Here is a 17,945-nt window from a genome sequence, read left to right as displayed (position 1 = left end):
GAATCCCTCTCTCACTCACACAGACTGAATCCCTCTCTCACTCACACAGACTGAATCCCTCTCTCACTCACACAGACTGAATCCCTCTCTCACTCACACAGACTGAATCCCTCTCTCACTCACAGACTGAATCCCTCTCTCACTCACACAGACTGAATCCCTCTCTCACTCACACAGACTGAATCCCTCTCTCACTCACACAGACCGAATCCCTCTCTCACTCACACAGACTGAATCACAGGCCGACAGGCAGGAACGTGAGCACTGAGCGCAGTTCATAGTTGTGATGAGTATAAACGGGCACTGGAGAGAAGCAGAAGACTGGCAGCTACACTAACCTTTTTGGTCAGCGCCTTCGGTAATGTGTCGAACTGCGGCGCTTCCTCCAGCCGGTCCACCTGGTTGTTGATGTCAGAGGGCACAGACTCCGCCCTTCGCATTTTTGTGACTGGAAAACATGGAATGGGAAACGGCAGCACGGTCACAAACTGCCAGTGAGGAACAACCGTTAGAGACAGAACAAGCTCAGCCTGGCCATAGAGCAAATCTGCCTGCACACACAGGACACACCAGAGGTACTGTAAAATGTAAAAAGTAGTAATGTAAAAAGGACAGGAGCTAAAACATAATTATCATTTATAGTTTATGCAAGAGGTCATGGGATCACAAGCAGATCCCTTTCCCCTTTTCTTATTTAACCTTTATTTAACCAGAAAGATTGAAATTGAGAATGAAATCTCTTTTGCAAAGGGGACCTGACACAAAGTTACCCAACAAGACAGACAACCATGTTCAAAATAATGAATGGAGAATGAAACAGAAGTATAACAGAATTAATCAGAAAGCGGAGCAGATGTGAAAAGCAGGAGCATACTTCTGTCGGTTATGAATTACATGCTTAAAATAAGGCTTTACGGTAAAACAGTTTAAGGTGAAACGCAGCTTTCCAAATTCCAAATTCCAAATCGTGTGTTGTGGTGACTGTGGGTATGAGATTTTGGTTCTCCACTTTATAGCAACTGACAGCATGTGCAACACACATTCACTGCCTTCACGATTTAATCACGATGATTTAATTCCTGGGTCCTTCTGTGAAAAAACAAGGAGTGGGGGTGACTATCAAATGATCTATTTGACTTAATTTCACTTGTGGCTATTCTTAACCAAGATATTTACGAGTAATTCAAGTTTGGATACCAGACACCAAGTGCTGCTGATGTAGGAAGCCATGAAAGTGTTTTATTGTGAATTAAGGCTCAACTTTGAAATGATCAAAACATGCCAAGACATAGCCTATTAGGTAGGCCTATTATACCCTTTGAAGAACATAAAGTTTAATTCCGATCGGAAACTTTCCACCTTACTTGGTTAAATATGCAACACTTTGTTAATCTTTGGCTGGGCCCAACTTTGACATTGGATACTTTTTTTTAATAAATTATCTGTTTGACTTCATCCTTGCCACTGTTCTTTAACCAAAATATCTACTTGTCTTAAAAATTCAGAAGTCGTGGCGCTGAGCCATCAAATATTTTTTTAAACACCCTCCGCCAATTGTTAAGTGCCAATATCTCTAGAGCAACAAATTCAATGAGGCTAATGTATTGCATTTTTGCTACTGAATCTATGTATAAATAATATTTACACAAAGTTTGAGCAAAATAGGAGTGGTCGTCCGATGTTGGCCCTTTCTTTCCTAACAAATAATGTTCTTATGTCCTTTACTTTGTCACTGGTTACTGGATGTGTTTGTTTGGCACACGCTATCACAATGTCAATGTATTGTTAAATGCTGATGAATCCAGTTACGGTAACTAAACTGGCTGGCCTGGCCCGTATACAACCTGGGAGAGAGGACAGGGCGGATGAACAGGAAGTTGGGGGGCGGGGCTTACTCGGGAGGAAAGATATCCGGCAGGAAGGAGCCTCTTTCGTGCACTTGTTGTGGCACTTTAGCCTGTGGGGGAGTGAACAGCAGCACGGGGTCATATACAGCAGAGAAATACAGCATCCAATCAGAAGAGGCAGTTGAATGAGGCCCTGCCCCCTCTCTCACCTGCAGTGTTTACACTTTACTCCAAACATCATGTTCTTCTGGCACACCTGACACGTCTGAGAGAGCCAGGATTTGGTCGAAAACCTTAGAGGAGAAACAACAACCTGTATAAAATTTTGGTGTCTTCACAGCAGTCTTTAAAAGAAGGCCATTCACAAATAAACCAATGAGATGCTGGAGGCGGTTCCTACCTGTGAGTGACAGCCAGACCAATGTCCCGTCTCGGGGTCTGTGGGGACTTCCTGTGCAGGGCCAGGTTATCTGGGGGGGGTGAGACAAGGATGGAGAGAGTAACATGCATCAGGGAGAAAGGAGAGGAGTGTGTGATATAGACAGAGGAAGCGTGTGAGGGACACACACACACACACACACACACACACACACACACACACACACACACACACACACGCCATGGAGGGACACCAGGCAGTCACAGACAGAACACACACACTGTAAGATGTGTACACACATGTGCATGGTAGCGATCATCTTTCCTATCTTGGTTTCAAAGCATTATGGGTAAGGAGGGCTCACTTTTGAGAATCACGTGCTCCTCCGGGAGAGTGGGCGTGGCCGGCACAGTGGAGGGGGTGGAGCCAGGAGTGGGGCTCCGGTAGGAGGGCAGCGGCGACCGGGAGGCGGGGTCTTCAACCGCGTAGCCACCGCCGTTTACCTGTACGTTCAGGAGCAGCGCATTCTTCTGAGCACACCTGCAATCCGAAAGAGAGTGTCAGGGCACAGGAGATGGACCAGCCCAGAAAGTAAGATCATGGGCAGAGTCTTTTGGCCTCCACAGGTTGCTTTTGCCATCACACTGTCACAAGTGAATCTCGGTCTCATCTGTCCACAATAACTTTTTTCCTGAATTCTGCAGGCTCTTTTAGGTACTTCTTAGCAAATTGTAACCTGGCCATTCTGTTTTTGCATTGTTCAGAGAAGCCTCCGGTTCGTGAAGTGTTCTGTGGACAGTGCTCTGTCCCATGTCGCAAGCGGCATTCAAATGCTCTTTCACACGAACGGTATTATTCATTAAATATCCAGCTTGCTATTTTAATGTGTGTCTAACAATGCCAGTTTGTTAGCTGACGTGACCAGCTGGCTAGGTCTGCAAATGCTGGGAGTAATGTTAAATTAGTTCAGCAATTTGCTCTCAGCCTAAAGCTGATGTAGGTCTCCCAGAGATGACACAGGTCTGATATGGATGAAAACTTAGCTGCTGGAGGTAAAGGGTTTAAACTAATTTTGATAAAGATACCAGGAAATAAAAGCTGATCTCATGTACATCCTTTGACCTCAAACTCAATTGTCTTCAGTGTATAGCAAAAACCAAGGAATTGACCTTGCCGTTCCAATACTTTTGGAGGGGACTGGAACTACATTGATTACACACAATTCAATATCTCCCATTGGGTCCAAACATTCACATTTCAGCTGTCGGTGTTCATATATATTGGTTCTTAATTTAATTAATTGAACTCGATTGATAAATAATCTTTATGCTTTTTCACAGTCTCATCATACCAAGTGATTTGATAAAATCCGAACCTTCACCACATTGTGAGATCCTGACCAATTAGCTGTAACATTCATTATAAAATGCACATATTTATTGGTACGACAGCATTTTTGTGTTTATCGATGTACATAGATAGCCAATGTCAGCTAGCCAAGGTATTTGCCTACTGCCTAAGATACTAAACTAACGTTACCCAGTTTAGCTGAGAAAGCAATAACTACCCAGCAAACATGGAATCCAAACAGGATTACTATTGAAGATAATGATTAGCTGGCATTATATGAAATAATTTCTCAGATAAATCCTAATAAGCAAGCTAGCTACAGCAACAACAGACTTGATAGCCAGCAAATTATTTCAGCTTTTGTTACCTGTGGGCTACTATAAAAAACTGCCAGCTTTTAATAAAGGATGATATAGTACTGCATTCAAATTAAAATATCACTATGTGATTTTAACTGAGACGCTGATATTTTTTACTCCAGTGTTGTAGGAATTGCTTGCTGGCTACCATGGACTTGAAGTGTAAGCCGATTCAGCATAGCTGTTTGCTCTGCCATCTTGCTGCAGATTTTTGTGCCTTCACATGCACTGCACAGAAAATGTGTGTGTGTGTGCCTGTGTGTGCCTGTGTGTGCCTGTGTGTGTGTGTCTGTGTGTGTGTGTCTGTGTGTGTGCGCCTGTGTGTGTGTGTGCGGCTGTGTGTGTGTGTGTGCACGCCTGTGCGCCTGTGTGTACATGAGGGCGAGACGCACTTGTTGCCTGCCGGGTTGTGGATGCGGTGGGCGAGCTGGGCCTCCTGGCTCCTGCTGCGTGGCAGGGAGATGTTGGGCAGGAACTGGAGCAGAGTCCGGGGGGGCGGAGGGGGCGTTTGGGGGCGCTTCCACAGGGCGTGTCTCCGGAGGGGCGGGGTCACTGGGGGCGTGAATGCGTTCCAGGGGAGGGGCTCGAGCGGTGCAGGGGGTGTGGCTGGGGTCGGGCACGGAGGGGAGGGGCTGTGTGCGCAGGGGGGCCTGGAGGCAGAGGTCAGCTGATCCTGAGGGGCGGAGTCCCGGCAAGGGGGCTCACAGATCCAGGGAACTCCATCCTCCCTCACCTCCCCTCCTGCAGAACATACACAAACACACACAGGAGGAGAAGGAAACTGAAATTCCATCTTATGACAACACCTGATTCAGTAGCTGTTCTCAGACAAGAGAGGGCAGCACTGACATAAAGGACTGACATGACTTGGTAGCTCCTCTCAGACAGGAGAGGGCAGCACTGAACCTACAGGACTGACCTGATTCAGTAGCTCCTCTCAGACAGGAGAGGGCAGCACTGAGCCGGGAGCTCTCCTCTGAGCTGGATCCCAGCTTCCTCAGGGCCTCCCGCACCTGACAGCCTGACATCTGCAGCAGCACGTCCAGAGAGAGCTTCACTGGCACCGCCTGGGCACGAGGAAGAGAGAGAGCATGTGTGTGCAGTATATGTGTAAAGTGAGTGTGTGTGTGTGTGTGTGTGTGTGTGTGTGTGTGTGTGTGTGTGTGTGTGTGTGTGTGTGTGTGTGTGTGTGTGTGTGCATTTCTGTGTGCGCGTGTAGGCGGGCCAGGGGAACACCCAATGATGTGAACTTGTTGACACACTTGTGTTGGAAACAGAAACAGGACATCACCATGCTCTGACACACTGCCCAGCTGCTGTACAGGCAGTGAGGTCAGAGCTGACCTGGAGCTGACCCCTGCAGAGGACTGTCTGGGTCATTAAAACAAAGCTAAAGAAACCAGCTGCTCCTCCCAGCAGCAACTCACAGATGACCGTACAGTGGGCAGACGGGCCAGAAGGATAAAGAACACCAGATATGGCCCTGACACAGGACAAAGAACTTAGTCAAATACACCTCAGAACCCAGCTGTGATACAGAACCCAGATCTACTACAGAACGCAGCTGTGCTACTGAACCTATATCTACTACAGAACCCAGCAGTGATACAGAACCCAGATCTACTACAGAACGCGGCTGTGATACAGAACAAAGATCTAATACAGAACCTAGCTGTGATATAGAACCCAGATGTATGACAGAACCCAGCAGTGATACAGAACCAAGACATTCTACAGACCCCAGCTGTGATAAAGAACCCAGATAAATGCCACAATGTAGCTGTGCTACAAAACTCAGATCTACTACAAAAAAAACAGCTGTGCTACAGAAACCAGATCGACTACAAAATGTAGCTGTGCTACAGAACCCAGGTTGACTAAAGAATCTAGCTGTGCCACAGAACCCAGATCAACAAAAGAGTCTAGCTGTGTTACAGAACCCAGATTGACTAAATAATCTAGCTGTGCCAAAGAACCCAGATCAACAGAAGAGTCTAGCTGTGCTACAGAACCCAGATTGACTAAATAATCTAGCTGTGCCAAAGAACCCAGATCAACAAAAGAGTCTAGCTGTGCCAAAGAACCCAGATCAACAAAAGAGTCTAGCTGTGCTACAGAACCCAGATCAACTACAGAGTCTAGCTGTGCTACAGAACCCAGATCAACTACAGAGTCTAGCTGTGCTACAGAACCCAGATCAACTACAGAGTCTAGCTGTGCTACAGAACCCAGATCGACTACAGAGTCTAGCTGTGCTACAGAACCCAGATCGACTACAGAGTCTAGCTGTGCTACAGAACCCAGATCGACTACAGAATCTAGCTGTCCCACAGATCCCAGATTGAATACAGAACATAGCTGTGCAAAACAACCCAGATCTACTACAGAATCCAGCAGTGCTAAAAAACCCTGAACTACTACATAATCTAGCCCTGCCAGAGAACACATCTATGACAGAATCGAGCTGTTCCACAGAATGCAGATTTAACAAAGAACCCAGATAGACTGCAGAACCCAGCTGTGATTCAGAACCCAGACCTACAACACAATGTAGCTGTTACAGAACCCAGATCTACTACAGAATCCAGCTGTGCTACAGAACCCAAATCCAATGCAGAACCCATATCTAATGTAGCACCCAGTTCTAATACAGAACATAAATCTACAGAATCCAGCAGTGCTACGGAACCCAGATCTAATACCAAATCTAGCTGTGCCACAGAACCCAGATCTATTACAGAATCTAGCTGTGCCACAGAATCCAGATTACCTTCAGAACTCAGATTGACTACAGAACCCAGCTATACTACAGAACCAAGATCTACTACAGAATCTAGCTGTGCTACAGAACCCAGCTGTGCAAAAGAACCCAGATCGACTAAGGTTTTTCTTTTTTACAAAAACAAAATTAAAAAAATCAAGCAGTGTTACAGAACCCAGATCTACTACAGAATATGTACTGTGAGCACTTTATTAGGTATTTGACTTTTTTTGCTGTAGCCTATCCACTTAGAGTTATGATGCATTGTGTGTTCAGAGATGCTCTTCTGCATACTACTGTTGTAATTGTTATTTGCGTTACTGTCACCTCCCTGTCAGCTTTGACTTCTGTCTAACCATTCACCTCTGACTTCTCTCATTAACAAAGCGTTTCTGCCTGCAGAACTGCTGTTCACCAGATTTATTTATTTTTTGCACCATTCTTTGCACACTCTGAAAGACTTATGTGCCTGAAAATCCCAGGAGATCAGCAATTTCTGAGATACTCAAACCACCCTGTCTGCCCCCAACAATCATTCCACGGTCACATTTTCCCCCCATTTTGACGGTAAATATGAACATTAACTGAAGCTCCCGACCCGTATCTACATGACTGTATGCACTGCACTGCTGCCACACAATTGGCTGATAAGATAATCGCACGAATAAGTAGGTGTAATGAAGTAAAAATGTTCCTAATAAAGTGCTCCGTGAGTGTAGCTGTGCCAAAGAATCCAGATCCACTACAGAATCAATCTGTTCCACAGAATGCAGACTGAATACAGGACCCAGATCAACTACAGAACCCAGGTGTGATACCGAATTCATATCTAGTACAGAACCCAGCCGTGATACAGAACCTAGATCTACTACAGAACCCAACCCAACCCTTCCCATCTAGTACAGAACCCAGCTGATACAGAAGCTAGATTTACTCCAGAACCCAGGTGATACAAAATGAATATCGGATACAGAAGCCAGCTGTGATAGAGCCCAGATCTATTACAGAACCTAGCTGTGCCACAAAACCCAGATCTACCACAGAATCCAGCTTTCATACAGAACCTAGATCTACTACAGAGCCCAGCTGTGATACAGAACCCAGATCTACAACAGAATCTAGCTGTGCCACGGAACCCAGATCTACTACAGAACCCACCTGTGATACAGAATCCATATCTAATACAGAACCTAGCTGTGACACAGAACCCAGCTGTCATATAAGTGGAGTACCAGAAGGTTCATAAGCTTGGCTAACAAATCCCTAAAATAATCCAGGAACAATAAACTATTCACAAGACTGTGATACATTTTTTTGTTTTGATAATGCTCTGCTCACCATTAACCTTCGACCTTAACTGGCACTTTCTATCTGCTTGCATTCCCAGTTCCCACACTATATGCCAAAAATGTCTCTGGCACTGCTGGTCAGTCTGGTGCCCAGACTATGCACACATAGATCTGCACACCTTCAAAAGCTCGGACACCCAACTGTGGTGAAGAAATGAGAAAAGGAGAGATGTAAAGAGAAAGACAGAAGACACAGACACAACACTAGATCAGTTCCGCTTTCCTCGGAAAGCCCCAAGTAACCCCCCCCCAAATGTTTTTTCTTTTTCAAAAAGCCAGCCACCCAGCTGCCCCCCACAGCCCTACTTCTGTGACAGTTGGATAATTAAAGTCCTTCAACAGATGGAGTGGACACTCACACACTTGATACCACACACACACACAAACACACACATACACACACATGCCATCACACCAGAAAAAAACCCTGTTACCCCACTGGCATCAAGACAGGAAAAAAAGACATATAGAGAGAGAGAGAGATGCATGACATAGAGACATACATGCCAAGAGGGCTGTATGATCTTTTTTTTTTTTTTATAAGCAAGGGAAACAGTAAATCTCTCATTTTTACATACCATGGGGTCTGTATTTCACAGGAGGAAACAGTGTAGTCCACTATCTCTCACTCTTTCTCGTCCCAGAGACTGAATTCCACCGCTCTGGTTTCCCAGCAGGAGTTACGCTGCTGTGAGAACCTTTCTGCCCTACCGACTCTCCCCCCCCCCCCCCGCCCCCTCCATCTGACTCCACCCCCTCCTCTCGCTCTCATTGTGGGCGAACAGCGAGGGCTGGACTGGAACGGACAACTACATCTTCCTGCCTGCTCACGCTTTCGCCAGGGGACAGGGGAACCCCAGCACTTCCTCATCTTATTCCCAGGAAGGAAAGAAAAACATGTATCCTGTCAGAAATTAAGCGAGCGCCAAACCAGCAGCGGTGTGGCTATACAAGGCCGGTGTCAAATAAGAATCTGAAAAAGTTATTTTCAGATTTAAGAAATGTAGTCATTTAAGTAGTCCTGCAGATCCCTGAATATATTAAACAAAAAAACATGACTTACCAAAATGACAAAATAATGCTCATCAATGGTCTGACCTGATAAAACAAACGTGGACAACAATGATTTTGGGTTAAATTCCTAGCAAGCCAACTGTTGCAATATCATACTTGCATCAGTCTTAAGGGAAGTGTGCAGTATGTTGTCCATTAATGACTGTAGAGAGTAGTCCAGCTTTATTCGGCAGTCCAAAAAGTAAAATAAGAAATTGTCCCGTATTGTAATTGGAAAGTAAACAACTGTAATTGTGAATTCTGTATTGACCTCACATTGACCTAAAAACAAAACAAAATTCATGTTAGCTAGGTAATGTGCATGACGGCAAACCTAACATAAAAAAACCAAGCTTCCACTAACCATCATGAGAGGGACTAGACATATTATCGGATGATCTGAAATGAATGAAACCAAGGAAAATAAATACAACTCAAGCCTGTACATTATCTCTGAAATGCATGCATGACGTGGGGAGGTTCTGAGTTGGGACAGACACAAGTGCAGGTACACGCCAACTCTCCAGCACTTTATTTCTGAGATTCACAATTAATCCGCTTATTCTAGCTTGTCAAATATCATGCAGGGTCAATGAGGGAAGGTCACCGGAATGGCATAGGCCCGATTCAGTAATGTTGCCTACAGTGTTGTCAGAGAAAAAAAGAACAGAAAGTTTGCTGTGACCAAGTGACGCATTCCAAAGCTGAAGACCTGTAATCCGCATTTAGACCCTTTCCAAAAACAATAAAATTGTGTTGTAAGATCACATACACCAGCAGTGCAGAGCCAGTCAATAACAACATAAATTACAGGCTACTGCAGCTACAGTGCTTTCAACAGCGATCTAAATTCAGCTACAGAAGCTAGCGGTCGGTTTTCATCATTATCATGTTAGCTATCACAGGCTACTTCAGGTCACTGTATCACCATGCAGCATATCCAAATAAGCACAAACAATGAATTACATTTTATCTTGGGTGTAAATAAGTCCCCTATGTTGGAAATAAAACCTCAGCAAAATGTCGGCAAAGAACTGCACCACATCTAATGTTGTTAGCAGACAGGAGTCGTACATTGGCCAAACTATGCATTTAGAGTCTCCATAGCAACAGTGGTGCTACCGATTTAACCTCAGGCTCCAGCAACAAAAGCATTTAATAAATCAACAAACAAGTGGGAGACCACTTGGAGACCACACATTTCTCAGTCACCATGCATGGGCACGTCAATTTCACTGAAAAATCAAAATCTTGATCAAAATGCTGAGAAATGTGCTTTGACCAATCACCATAGCAAGTATGGAAGGTCCTCACCACTTCCTGCTGAAACCACGTTACAGTGTGCATAAATTCAAGAAGAACATGAGACACAAGACTATCAGAACAATAGTGAATCACACATTTTCAATTCCCAAATATTTTATACCACTGTAGAGGTATAGACATTAATCTTGGCTCACACCGAATTCAATGCTAAGGCTACAACAAAAACCAGGAATTTGCCATGATGCACATTTTTGCGGTACAGAGTCATGGCATTACCCCAAAAGCAACATTAATAACAAACTCCTCATCAGTTACTGGTTAAAACCCTTTCCGAGCCTTTTGTCTTTGGTTCAGCCGACAAGCAGTCAGTATCAGACAAGACCGTTATACATCACTAAAAAGGGAAGATATAACTCCGCCATTAAAAAAAAGAAGAAGCTAAATGCCTTTTCTTCAGACCAGCACAGCTTTCCACCATGACAATGAGCAAGAAGTAGTGTGCAACAAAGCAACCACAGCCATGCACGTTTGTGTGAGACATCTAACTCCTTGGCATATCAAAGTAAAGCCCACACCATCCTGTCAATGTGGCTCTGGCTCAGGGCGGTGGAAAATGCTCTTTTTGCTCATGTTAACTGTATCACATGGTCTAGTATAACACAACAATTACAAGATTTAAGATCAGGGTTCCCTTTGCTTTAAAGGAATACACCAACATTTTGGGAAATATACCTTTTTTTCCCGACTTGCCCAGACGAGATGTGCGATTTCATTATCATTTTCGTGCATTCGCAGTGAATGCACAGTGAATGCACAGTGAATGCACAGTGAATGCACAGTGAATGCACAGTGAATGCACAGTGAATGCACACAAATGAAAATGAAATTGTAGTGTATAATTGGTGTATTCCTTCAAGTAATGGGTCACTGAACACATCTCAAGTCTGAAATGTATGCTTTAATACTGTAAATACTACCTGCAAATTTGCTTGTGTGCAAAACGGACAAATGGAAGCAATCAATCTACCTATCGGTCCATGCGTCAGTGTGAAACGGACTTATCCTATTGGTCTATGCATCGTTGTGAAACGGACTTATCCTATTGTTCTACACTTCAGTGTGACTCATCACACTTCCTGGTAAGCCCTGGCTGTGTTGATAGAGTGCTGGAATAGCCGACAGCCAATGAGATGAAATCTTTCAAAACTAACCTCCTTTCGCGAGGAGTCGCTTGTTCAGTACAGACCCAGCAGGAGAAGGCCGGGTAAGATGGGCCTTTCCCCAAAGCAGGGCTTACCTCAGACCTGCAGAAGGGTCACACCGCAGAGCATGCCACTGTAATCCCGCTCCGTGTACCAAGCCCAGAGAGGGGCTTTCCGCCCGGTCCCCCCTCTGTTCTACCCCCTCTGCTCCTCTTTTTCCACACTCACTCGCTCTCTCAGCTTCTCTCTGACCTGGCCTGGCCCCCTATCGTTGCTTCCGTCACCAGCTTTCTCTACGACTATTTACAGTAAATCTGCTGCATGTTACCCACATGGCCCCATAATACAGTAAGATCAGATAAAACAACTACCGCGACTGCACTCTGGCACGTTCTCTGCCTAAACCTCACACTGTTTCCCCCCTCTCCGCCTACTCTCTTACTCCACTACTATCTCTCTCCGTCTCTCCGCTCTTCTGCGTATCGCCGTGTCTGTGGTCAGGCCAAAGGGGTGTCAGACAGACGGTCTGCTCTTAGCAGGGTAAAAATAGAGTGATGAGAGGGAGGGAGGGGGAGGGAGGGAGGGGGGAAGGGGAGAGAGAGAGAGAGAGAGGAAAGAGAGAGAGACAGCAGTTGACTCAGCACATTCTGTGGATTAGGAGCACAGTGTGAGGAATGTAGCTGGAGGGTCCCAAACGCTGAAGCACAGCAACACTCCCCCTAAAACACACACACTTACACCCACACACTTACACACGCACACCGGTTCCCACTGAATTTAAGATGACGTCATTTTTTTTAACTGAGTTCGTATGTACAAGTGCAACATGTGGAATCTACTGATGTGGAGTTACTTGAAGAGTGTTTTCTTTCTTTACATACCAGAATGCCCCTATACAAGCCAGAGCAGTACTGGCAGGTCATCAGAAACTCTGTATATCGAAAATGTCCTTCATTGCACATAAAAACAGCCTGCTCAAGAAAAAAAAAAAAAAAGTACTCGCACATCCACTCAAGCACAGACACGCACAGACACGCACAGACGCGCACACACACGCACAGTACCTGTATGAGCTCAGAGCGCAGGTTGACTGTGTGGAGCCAGTCGCAGAGTCGCGGGTATGTGTCCAGGGCCAGCGGTCTCTCTCTCTCCGGAACCTTCCATTTGCACTGCAGCTGCTTACAGATGTACTTCACCAGCTTCTCCTGAAGGGGGCGACAGCACACAGCCCAGCAGGGCCAGCCCAGAAACCAGAGCCACTCAATATAACATTCATCCCAATTTATTTAGGAAAAGACAAAAAGAATATTGACAATATAGACTCTTTCAAAGCATTTTCCAGGGGTTCTCTCTTTCTGAAAACCAACCAGAGGAGGTTCCTCTAAGACAACAACAAAAAAAAAGAACATGCATATCATACATAACACATTTTGTTATAAGGTATGATAGGTAATTTCGGACTCCTAACGGTCAAGAGAGGAATGGAAACAACAAACAAACACAGACCACAACACTTTTTTTAAGCTTCCCACAGTCTATGAACATAACACATTATATAAAGCGTAATGTAGTGTTCTCGTGCAGTGTTTTGGAAAGCCGTCTTTTCGTAGTGTTCTCATAAGAAAATGTTCACCAAACAGATGACTTTATGAAATTTTGACTTGTGTGTTACACAACACTATTCATATTTTTTGTCCACCACAAACGATGCAACAGTAACTTACAGTTTGAGACAAATAGAGGTTTAGCTAAACACAGATTAATGAACACGTAAAGAGATAAAAGGAAAGTGTAGCTGCCCAAATTGCACTCCAGACAAGCGATCACTGTATGCTATTGCTTATCTAGTGAGAAAACAATACCAGTTCGCTATCAGTAACAACAAGCAAATTAGGTATTACTAGCTTCCTGAATTCACAAATGTCCACTTGAGGCACAACGCGTGTGCACTATGCATCGCTACTATGTTTGTATTGCCTATATTTTATCGTAAGTGGATTAGTAATCGAGACCAAACCAGAGTTACATTCAGAGCTGAGGCTACTCCATTTAATTAACGAACACACACACAACAAGTGCCAAAACGTGACATCAAACAAAGCATGCAAACACGTGACACTGCACTGTCGCAGCAGTGCCAGACATAACACTAACGTTAGCTACAATGTTAGGGGGGGGCTGACAGCTAACATTAACTCCTATTCATACTCCTCAACATGCATAGCCAGAGCAGTTATGCACCTGGAAGGAAGATATTTGCCATTTGATTTGTTGAATTGAGATTGAGAGTAAAAGTGATTATTTGTTTGTATTTTAATGTTTGAGGCATTGTCTGTGTTGTACAGTATTGGAACAGCAAGGCCAATTCCCTTGTTTTTGCAATAAACTGAATTTTGGGATTGACATTTGGGATTGAGATAAAAAGATGAACATGAGACGAGATGAACACAAGCTTTTATTTCCTGGTATTTACTCCTAGACGTCTTAAACTACTAAGAACATAGTATTTTTGGTATCAGACCACCCCAGTTTTAGGTGAGCAAAAGAATTGGAACAGAGAGTATTTAAGTAAATGAAAGTAAATAACACTTAACATTTCCTAGCATATCCCTTGCTTGTAATAACTGAATCAAGCCTGTAAACCATTGACATCACCAAACTGTTGCATTCTTCTTTTGTGATGCTTTTCCAGGCTTTTATTGCAGTCTCTTTTAGTTGTTGTTTGTTTCGGGGGGTTTTCCCTTCAATGTCATGCTCAAATTGGGTTAAGGTCTGGTGATTGACTTGGCCAGTCAAAAACCTCCCGCTTTTTCCTCCCTAATGAAGTCCTTTGTTGTGTTGGCAGTGTGTTCTGGGTCATTGTCTTGCTGCATGATGAAGTTCCTCCCACTTAGTTTGGACGCATGTCTCCATAAGTTGGCAGACAGAATGTTTTTGTAGACGCCTGAATTCATCCTGTTGCTACCATCAGGAGTTACATCAATAAAGATCAGTGAGCCACTCCAGAAGCAGCCATGCAAGCCCAAGCCATGACATTTCCACCACCGTGGTTCACAGATGAGCCTGTATGTTCTGGATCATGAGCAGATCCCCCCCTTTCTCCACACTTTGGGCTTTCCATCACTTAAGTACAGCTTAATCTTGGTCTCAGTCCATAAAACTTTGTTCCAGAACTTTTGTGGCTCATCTCTTTGCAAATTGTAATCTCGCCTTCTGATTCTTACTACTGATACTTGGCTTGCATCATGTGGTATATCCTCTATATTGCTGCTCTCGAAGCCTTCGAACGGTTGATTGAGATACCTTCACCCCCTGCCCGTTGGAGATTGTTTGTGATCTCAATGACTGACATTTGGGGGTTTTCCTCACAGCTCTCACAATGTTTCTGTTATAAACTGCTGTTGTTTGGTCAACCTGTTCGATGTCTGCTGCTCAGTATGCCAGGGGTTTTTCTTTTTCAGGGCATTCCAAGTGGTTGTACAAGCTATCTTCAATGCTTCTGCAACGGATTTCCCCTCTTTTCTAAGCTTAAAAATGACTGGCTTTTCATGTTGGTTTAACTATTCTAACAGAAATGCAGACTACACAGGCAAAACCCAAGGCGAAAGCCAAGTCTAGACTTTCTGAACTATTTATTATTTAACCAATCAATCTAACAGGACACATCACCTAAAAATTGGGTGGTCTGATAAACAACTTGGAACATATCACCTTGTGTAACAAATCAAAAATACCGGAAATAAAAGGAAACAAAGGAATTGACCTTGCCGTTTCAACACTTGGAGGGGACTGTATAGTATTTTAAATCTATGTATTGTGGACACAGTATTACGTGTCTATAGCAAGAAATGCATTTGGAACACTTTCTGTTCCATTACATGGATGTAATACTATGAAACTTGACAATTCTGCAGTTGTAGAAGACCGACAACATTGACATTCAGAGTAATTGAGAAGTTTACTGCAATGAAAAACTGGAAGCTCAGATTCACCATTTAAACTAAGCCTAATTTGTTTATTTGCTGATTTGATATGTTGTAATTGTTGCAGGTGCCGCAGTGCTGCCTTCAATGCTTCAGTGCTTGTGTGGTTACTTAACGGTCTGCGCTCATTGCGTTGAAGTTGGCATGTATTGCGCTCATTCTCAGAGTGGTTGACGCTTGGTGTAAGTTCATATCAGCAATGTTGGCATGTTGTTGGCTATGTGGTTGTGCATTCGTTGATGATAGTGTGCTAGACAAATATGCAGTCCAGTTGGTCATATGCTCCCCCTACTTACAAACGCTAAAATCACCACTGCTTAACACCCACCAGTACCGTGTCTCGTCACCATTTGTGTGGCGGCTGTAGCATAGTGGTTAAGATACATGACTGGGACACGCAAGGTCGGTGGTTTGATCCCCAGTCTAGCCACAATAAGATCTACACAGCCCTTGGGCCCTTGAGCAAGGCCCTTAACCCTGCATTGCTCCAGGGGAGGATTGTCTCCTGCTTAGTCTAATCAACTGGAATGGCTGGAATGGCTCCAGCTTCTATAGTTCTGTCCATGTGATCTCTCTCATGGGGAGATCTCATTTTTTTCCAAGCTCCTTGAGGTCCCTGCTCCATGGTTCCTGACTGCTTTTCCCCACCTCTGCTATGTTTCTAATTTCAGCCTGGATGATGCCGCTCTTCTGCCTTGGGTTGGGCTTTCACTGCCATTGGATGGGATTTGTTTTCATTCCATTCCATTTCATTCTCTTAGCTTGATCGTAATTTCAGCTTGAACCACGGACCACTGCCACAACTGCCCACATCAGCCCTGCTGTTGTAGTGACACAAGCATCTTGTCTGTCCCTAGAATCCCTTGACCTCAACTACTACAGATTCCAAGGGAAGTTGTTGCAGACCAGACCTTCTGTAGAGCCCAACTGACGTGAAGCTTGGGGGAACTCCCAGCCACCAACGTCACCATTTCCTGCAAGCAGCCATGGGTCTAGAATGTGAGGGGAAATAGAAGCATGCTATAGCACACTCGACTGCGCACAGCCTATCCGAAGTAACAACAGTTGATCATGCACCCAGGACTTCCCAGAGATCACTTTGCGAACCATCATAGCACCACGGATGAACAAACGCTATGCCCGAACTTCACCTACATGAAACTAGGCAATGAAACCCGAATGAGAGTGTTGTCAGACCGAGAGAAAGGGAGGCCAGCTTGTAGAGCAGGGCTTACCAATTTGACATAATATGAAACTCACATCAGTTAGGTCATCGACAGCAACAAGCAGAATATGCCGTCAAAGTAGAAATGAGATGGGCAAAGCATCATCAACCCTTCACCAGTGGCTTCAAAATAAATAGTAAAGAACTATGCACTTTTCCACCAAGTTGGGCTTATTATGTAATTCAATTTTAATTTTCTGTTTTTCAGTCATGTGATGACACGTGGGAAGACTGAAGTAATATTTAGGTGAAAAAGAAAATCATAGGCAACATTAAGGATTCATGAGTTAAATTACCCACCATATACTCAGCATTCAGCTGTCATTAGAGCTAAACCCATAACATGAACATGAAAACTTCAGGAGAAGTAAAGAAGCATCTACCCAATAATACATAAAACAATGTTTATGGGCAACTTAAGGTTCATGGACAAAAAACACCAAATTTGCCTATTGAAATTGTGGATAACCCTGTTTGTAAGCCTTCTAATAAGTGAACCATCTGTTATGTTTAATTTTTAAGAAGAGGATATCTGTTTTTAGGTAGGGTGGGGGGGGGGGGTACAATATTGGTCATGTGTCTACTTCTAACACTCTGATGTAGATTAACGTGTATTTAAAAAATGCTCAGATGGGGATTGATTTCTGATGGAATTCCCCATAAAGTTGAAATACAATTAGAACAAGGAAATTAACATAATATTAGAAAAAAATATATTGGGTACATTTAAAATAATACCATATATTTATAGCAAATGAATGTATTTGGTAATGTTGAAATCATCTGAAACACAACTGTCCAAGAGAACATTCAATCCAAATATGTTACTCCCCAGTGCAGAGACTCAATGTTTAATTATTTAAAACGTATTTGAGCCTACTCTTGATGCCCATTGACTGTTTGTCCAAAGTAGCCACAGTTTTTAACTACAAGACCAATTTTCCAATTTGGCTCTGATGTACCATGGATTAATTAGGATTTAGATTTTAATTTCAGCCCTGACCTCTGCCCCAGAGTGAATAATCCCAGGTTATGTCAGGAGATTATTTATATCAGAACATCATGTCCCAAAGATCTGGGCCGGCCCACTGCCTCCACGGGTGTATCTGAGGACGATCGTGTGCATGTAAGCACAGGCTTCATTACATTACATTACATTATTGGCATTTGG

The 17,945-nt window shown here is 44.0% G+C and overlaps 1 protein-coding gene across 3 annotated transcripts in view; it reads right to left on the bottom strand.

Moving 5' to 3' along the window:
- The window catches only part of LOC133107941 (kinase suppressor of Ras 1-like), a 36,757-nt gene that overhangs the window by 14,872 nt on the left and 3,940 nt on the right, over window positions 1-17,945 (bottom strand). Inside the window, exons 2-9 of one of the 3 annotated variants that reach the window (XM_061217272.1) lie at window positions 12,631-12,771; window positions 4,855-5,002; window positions 4,328-4,676; window positions 2,591-2,766; window positions 2,248-2,317; window positions 2,057-2,140; window positions 1,896-1,957; window positions 339-448 (exon numbers count right to left, since the gene is read on the bottom strand). In XM_061217272.1, coding sequence (XP_061073256.1) covers window positions 339-448; window positions 1,896-1,957; window positions 2,057-2,140; window positions 2,248-2,317; window positions 2,591-2,766; window positions 4,328-4,676; window positions 4,855-5,002; window positions 12,631-12,771 — 1,140 coding nt within the window. Of the gene's footprint in view, window positions 1-338; window positions 449-1,895; window positions 1,958-2,056; window positions 2,141-2,247; window positions 2,318-2,590; window positions 2,767-4,327; window positions 4,677-4,854; window positions 5,003-8,623; window positions 8,751-11,661; window positions 12,041-12,630; window positions 12,772-17,945 lie in introns of those variants that run through there. The other 2 variants (XM_061217274.1, XM_061217273.1) reach the window with 2 other exon arrangements.

This window comes from Conger conger, chromosome 13, assembly GCF_963514075.1.
Source record: "Conger conger chromosome 13, fConCon1.1, whole genome shotgun sequence".
In the NCBI taxonomy this organism is placed as follows: Eukaryota; Metazoa; Chordata; class Actinopteri; order Anguilliformes; family Congridae; genus Conger; species Conger conger.
This window is presented reverse-complemented; position numbering and strand designations above follow the sequence as displayed.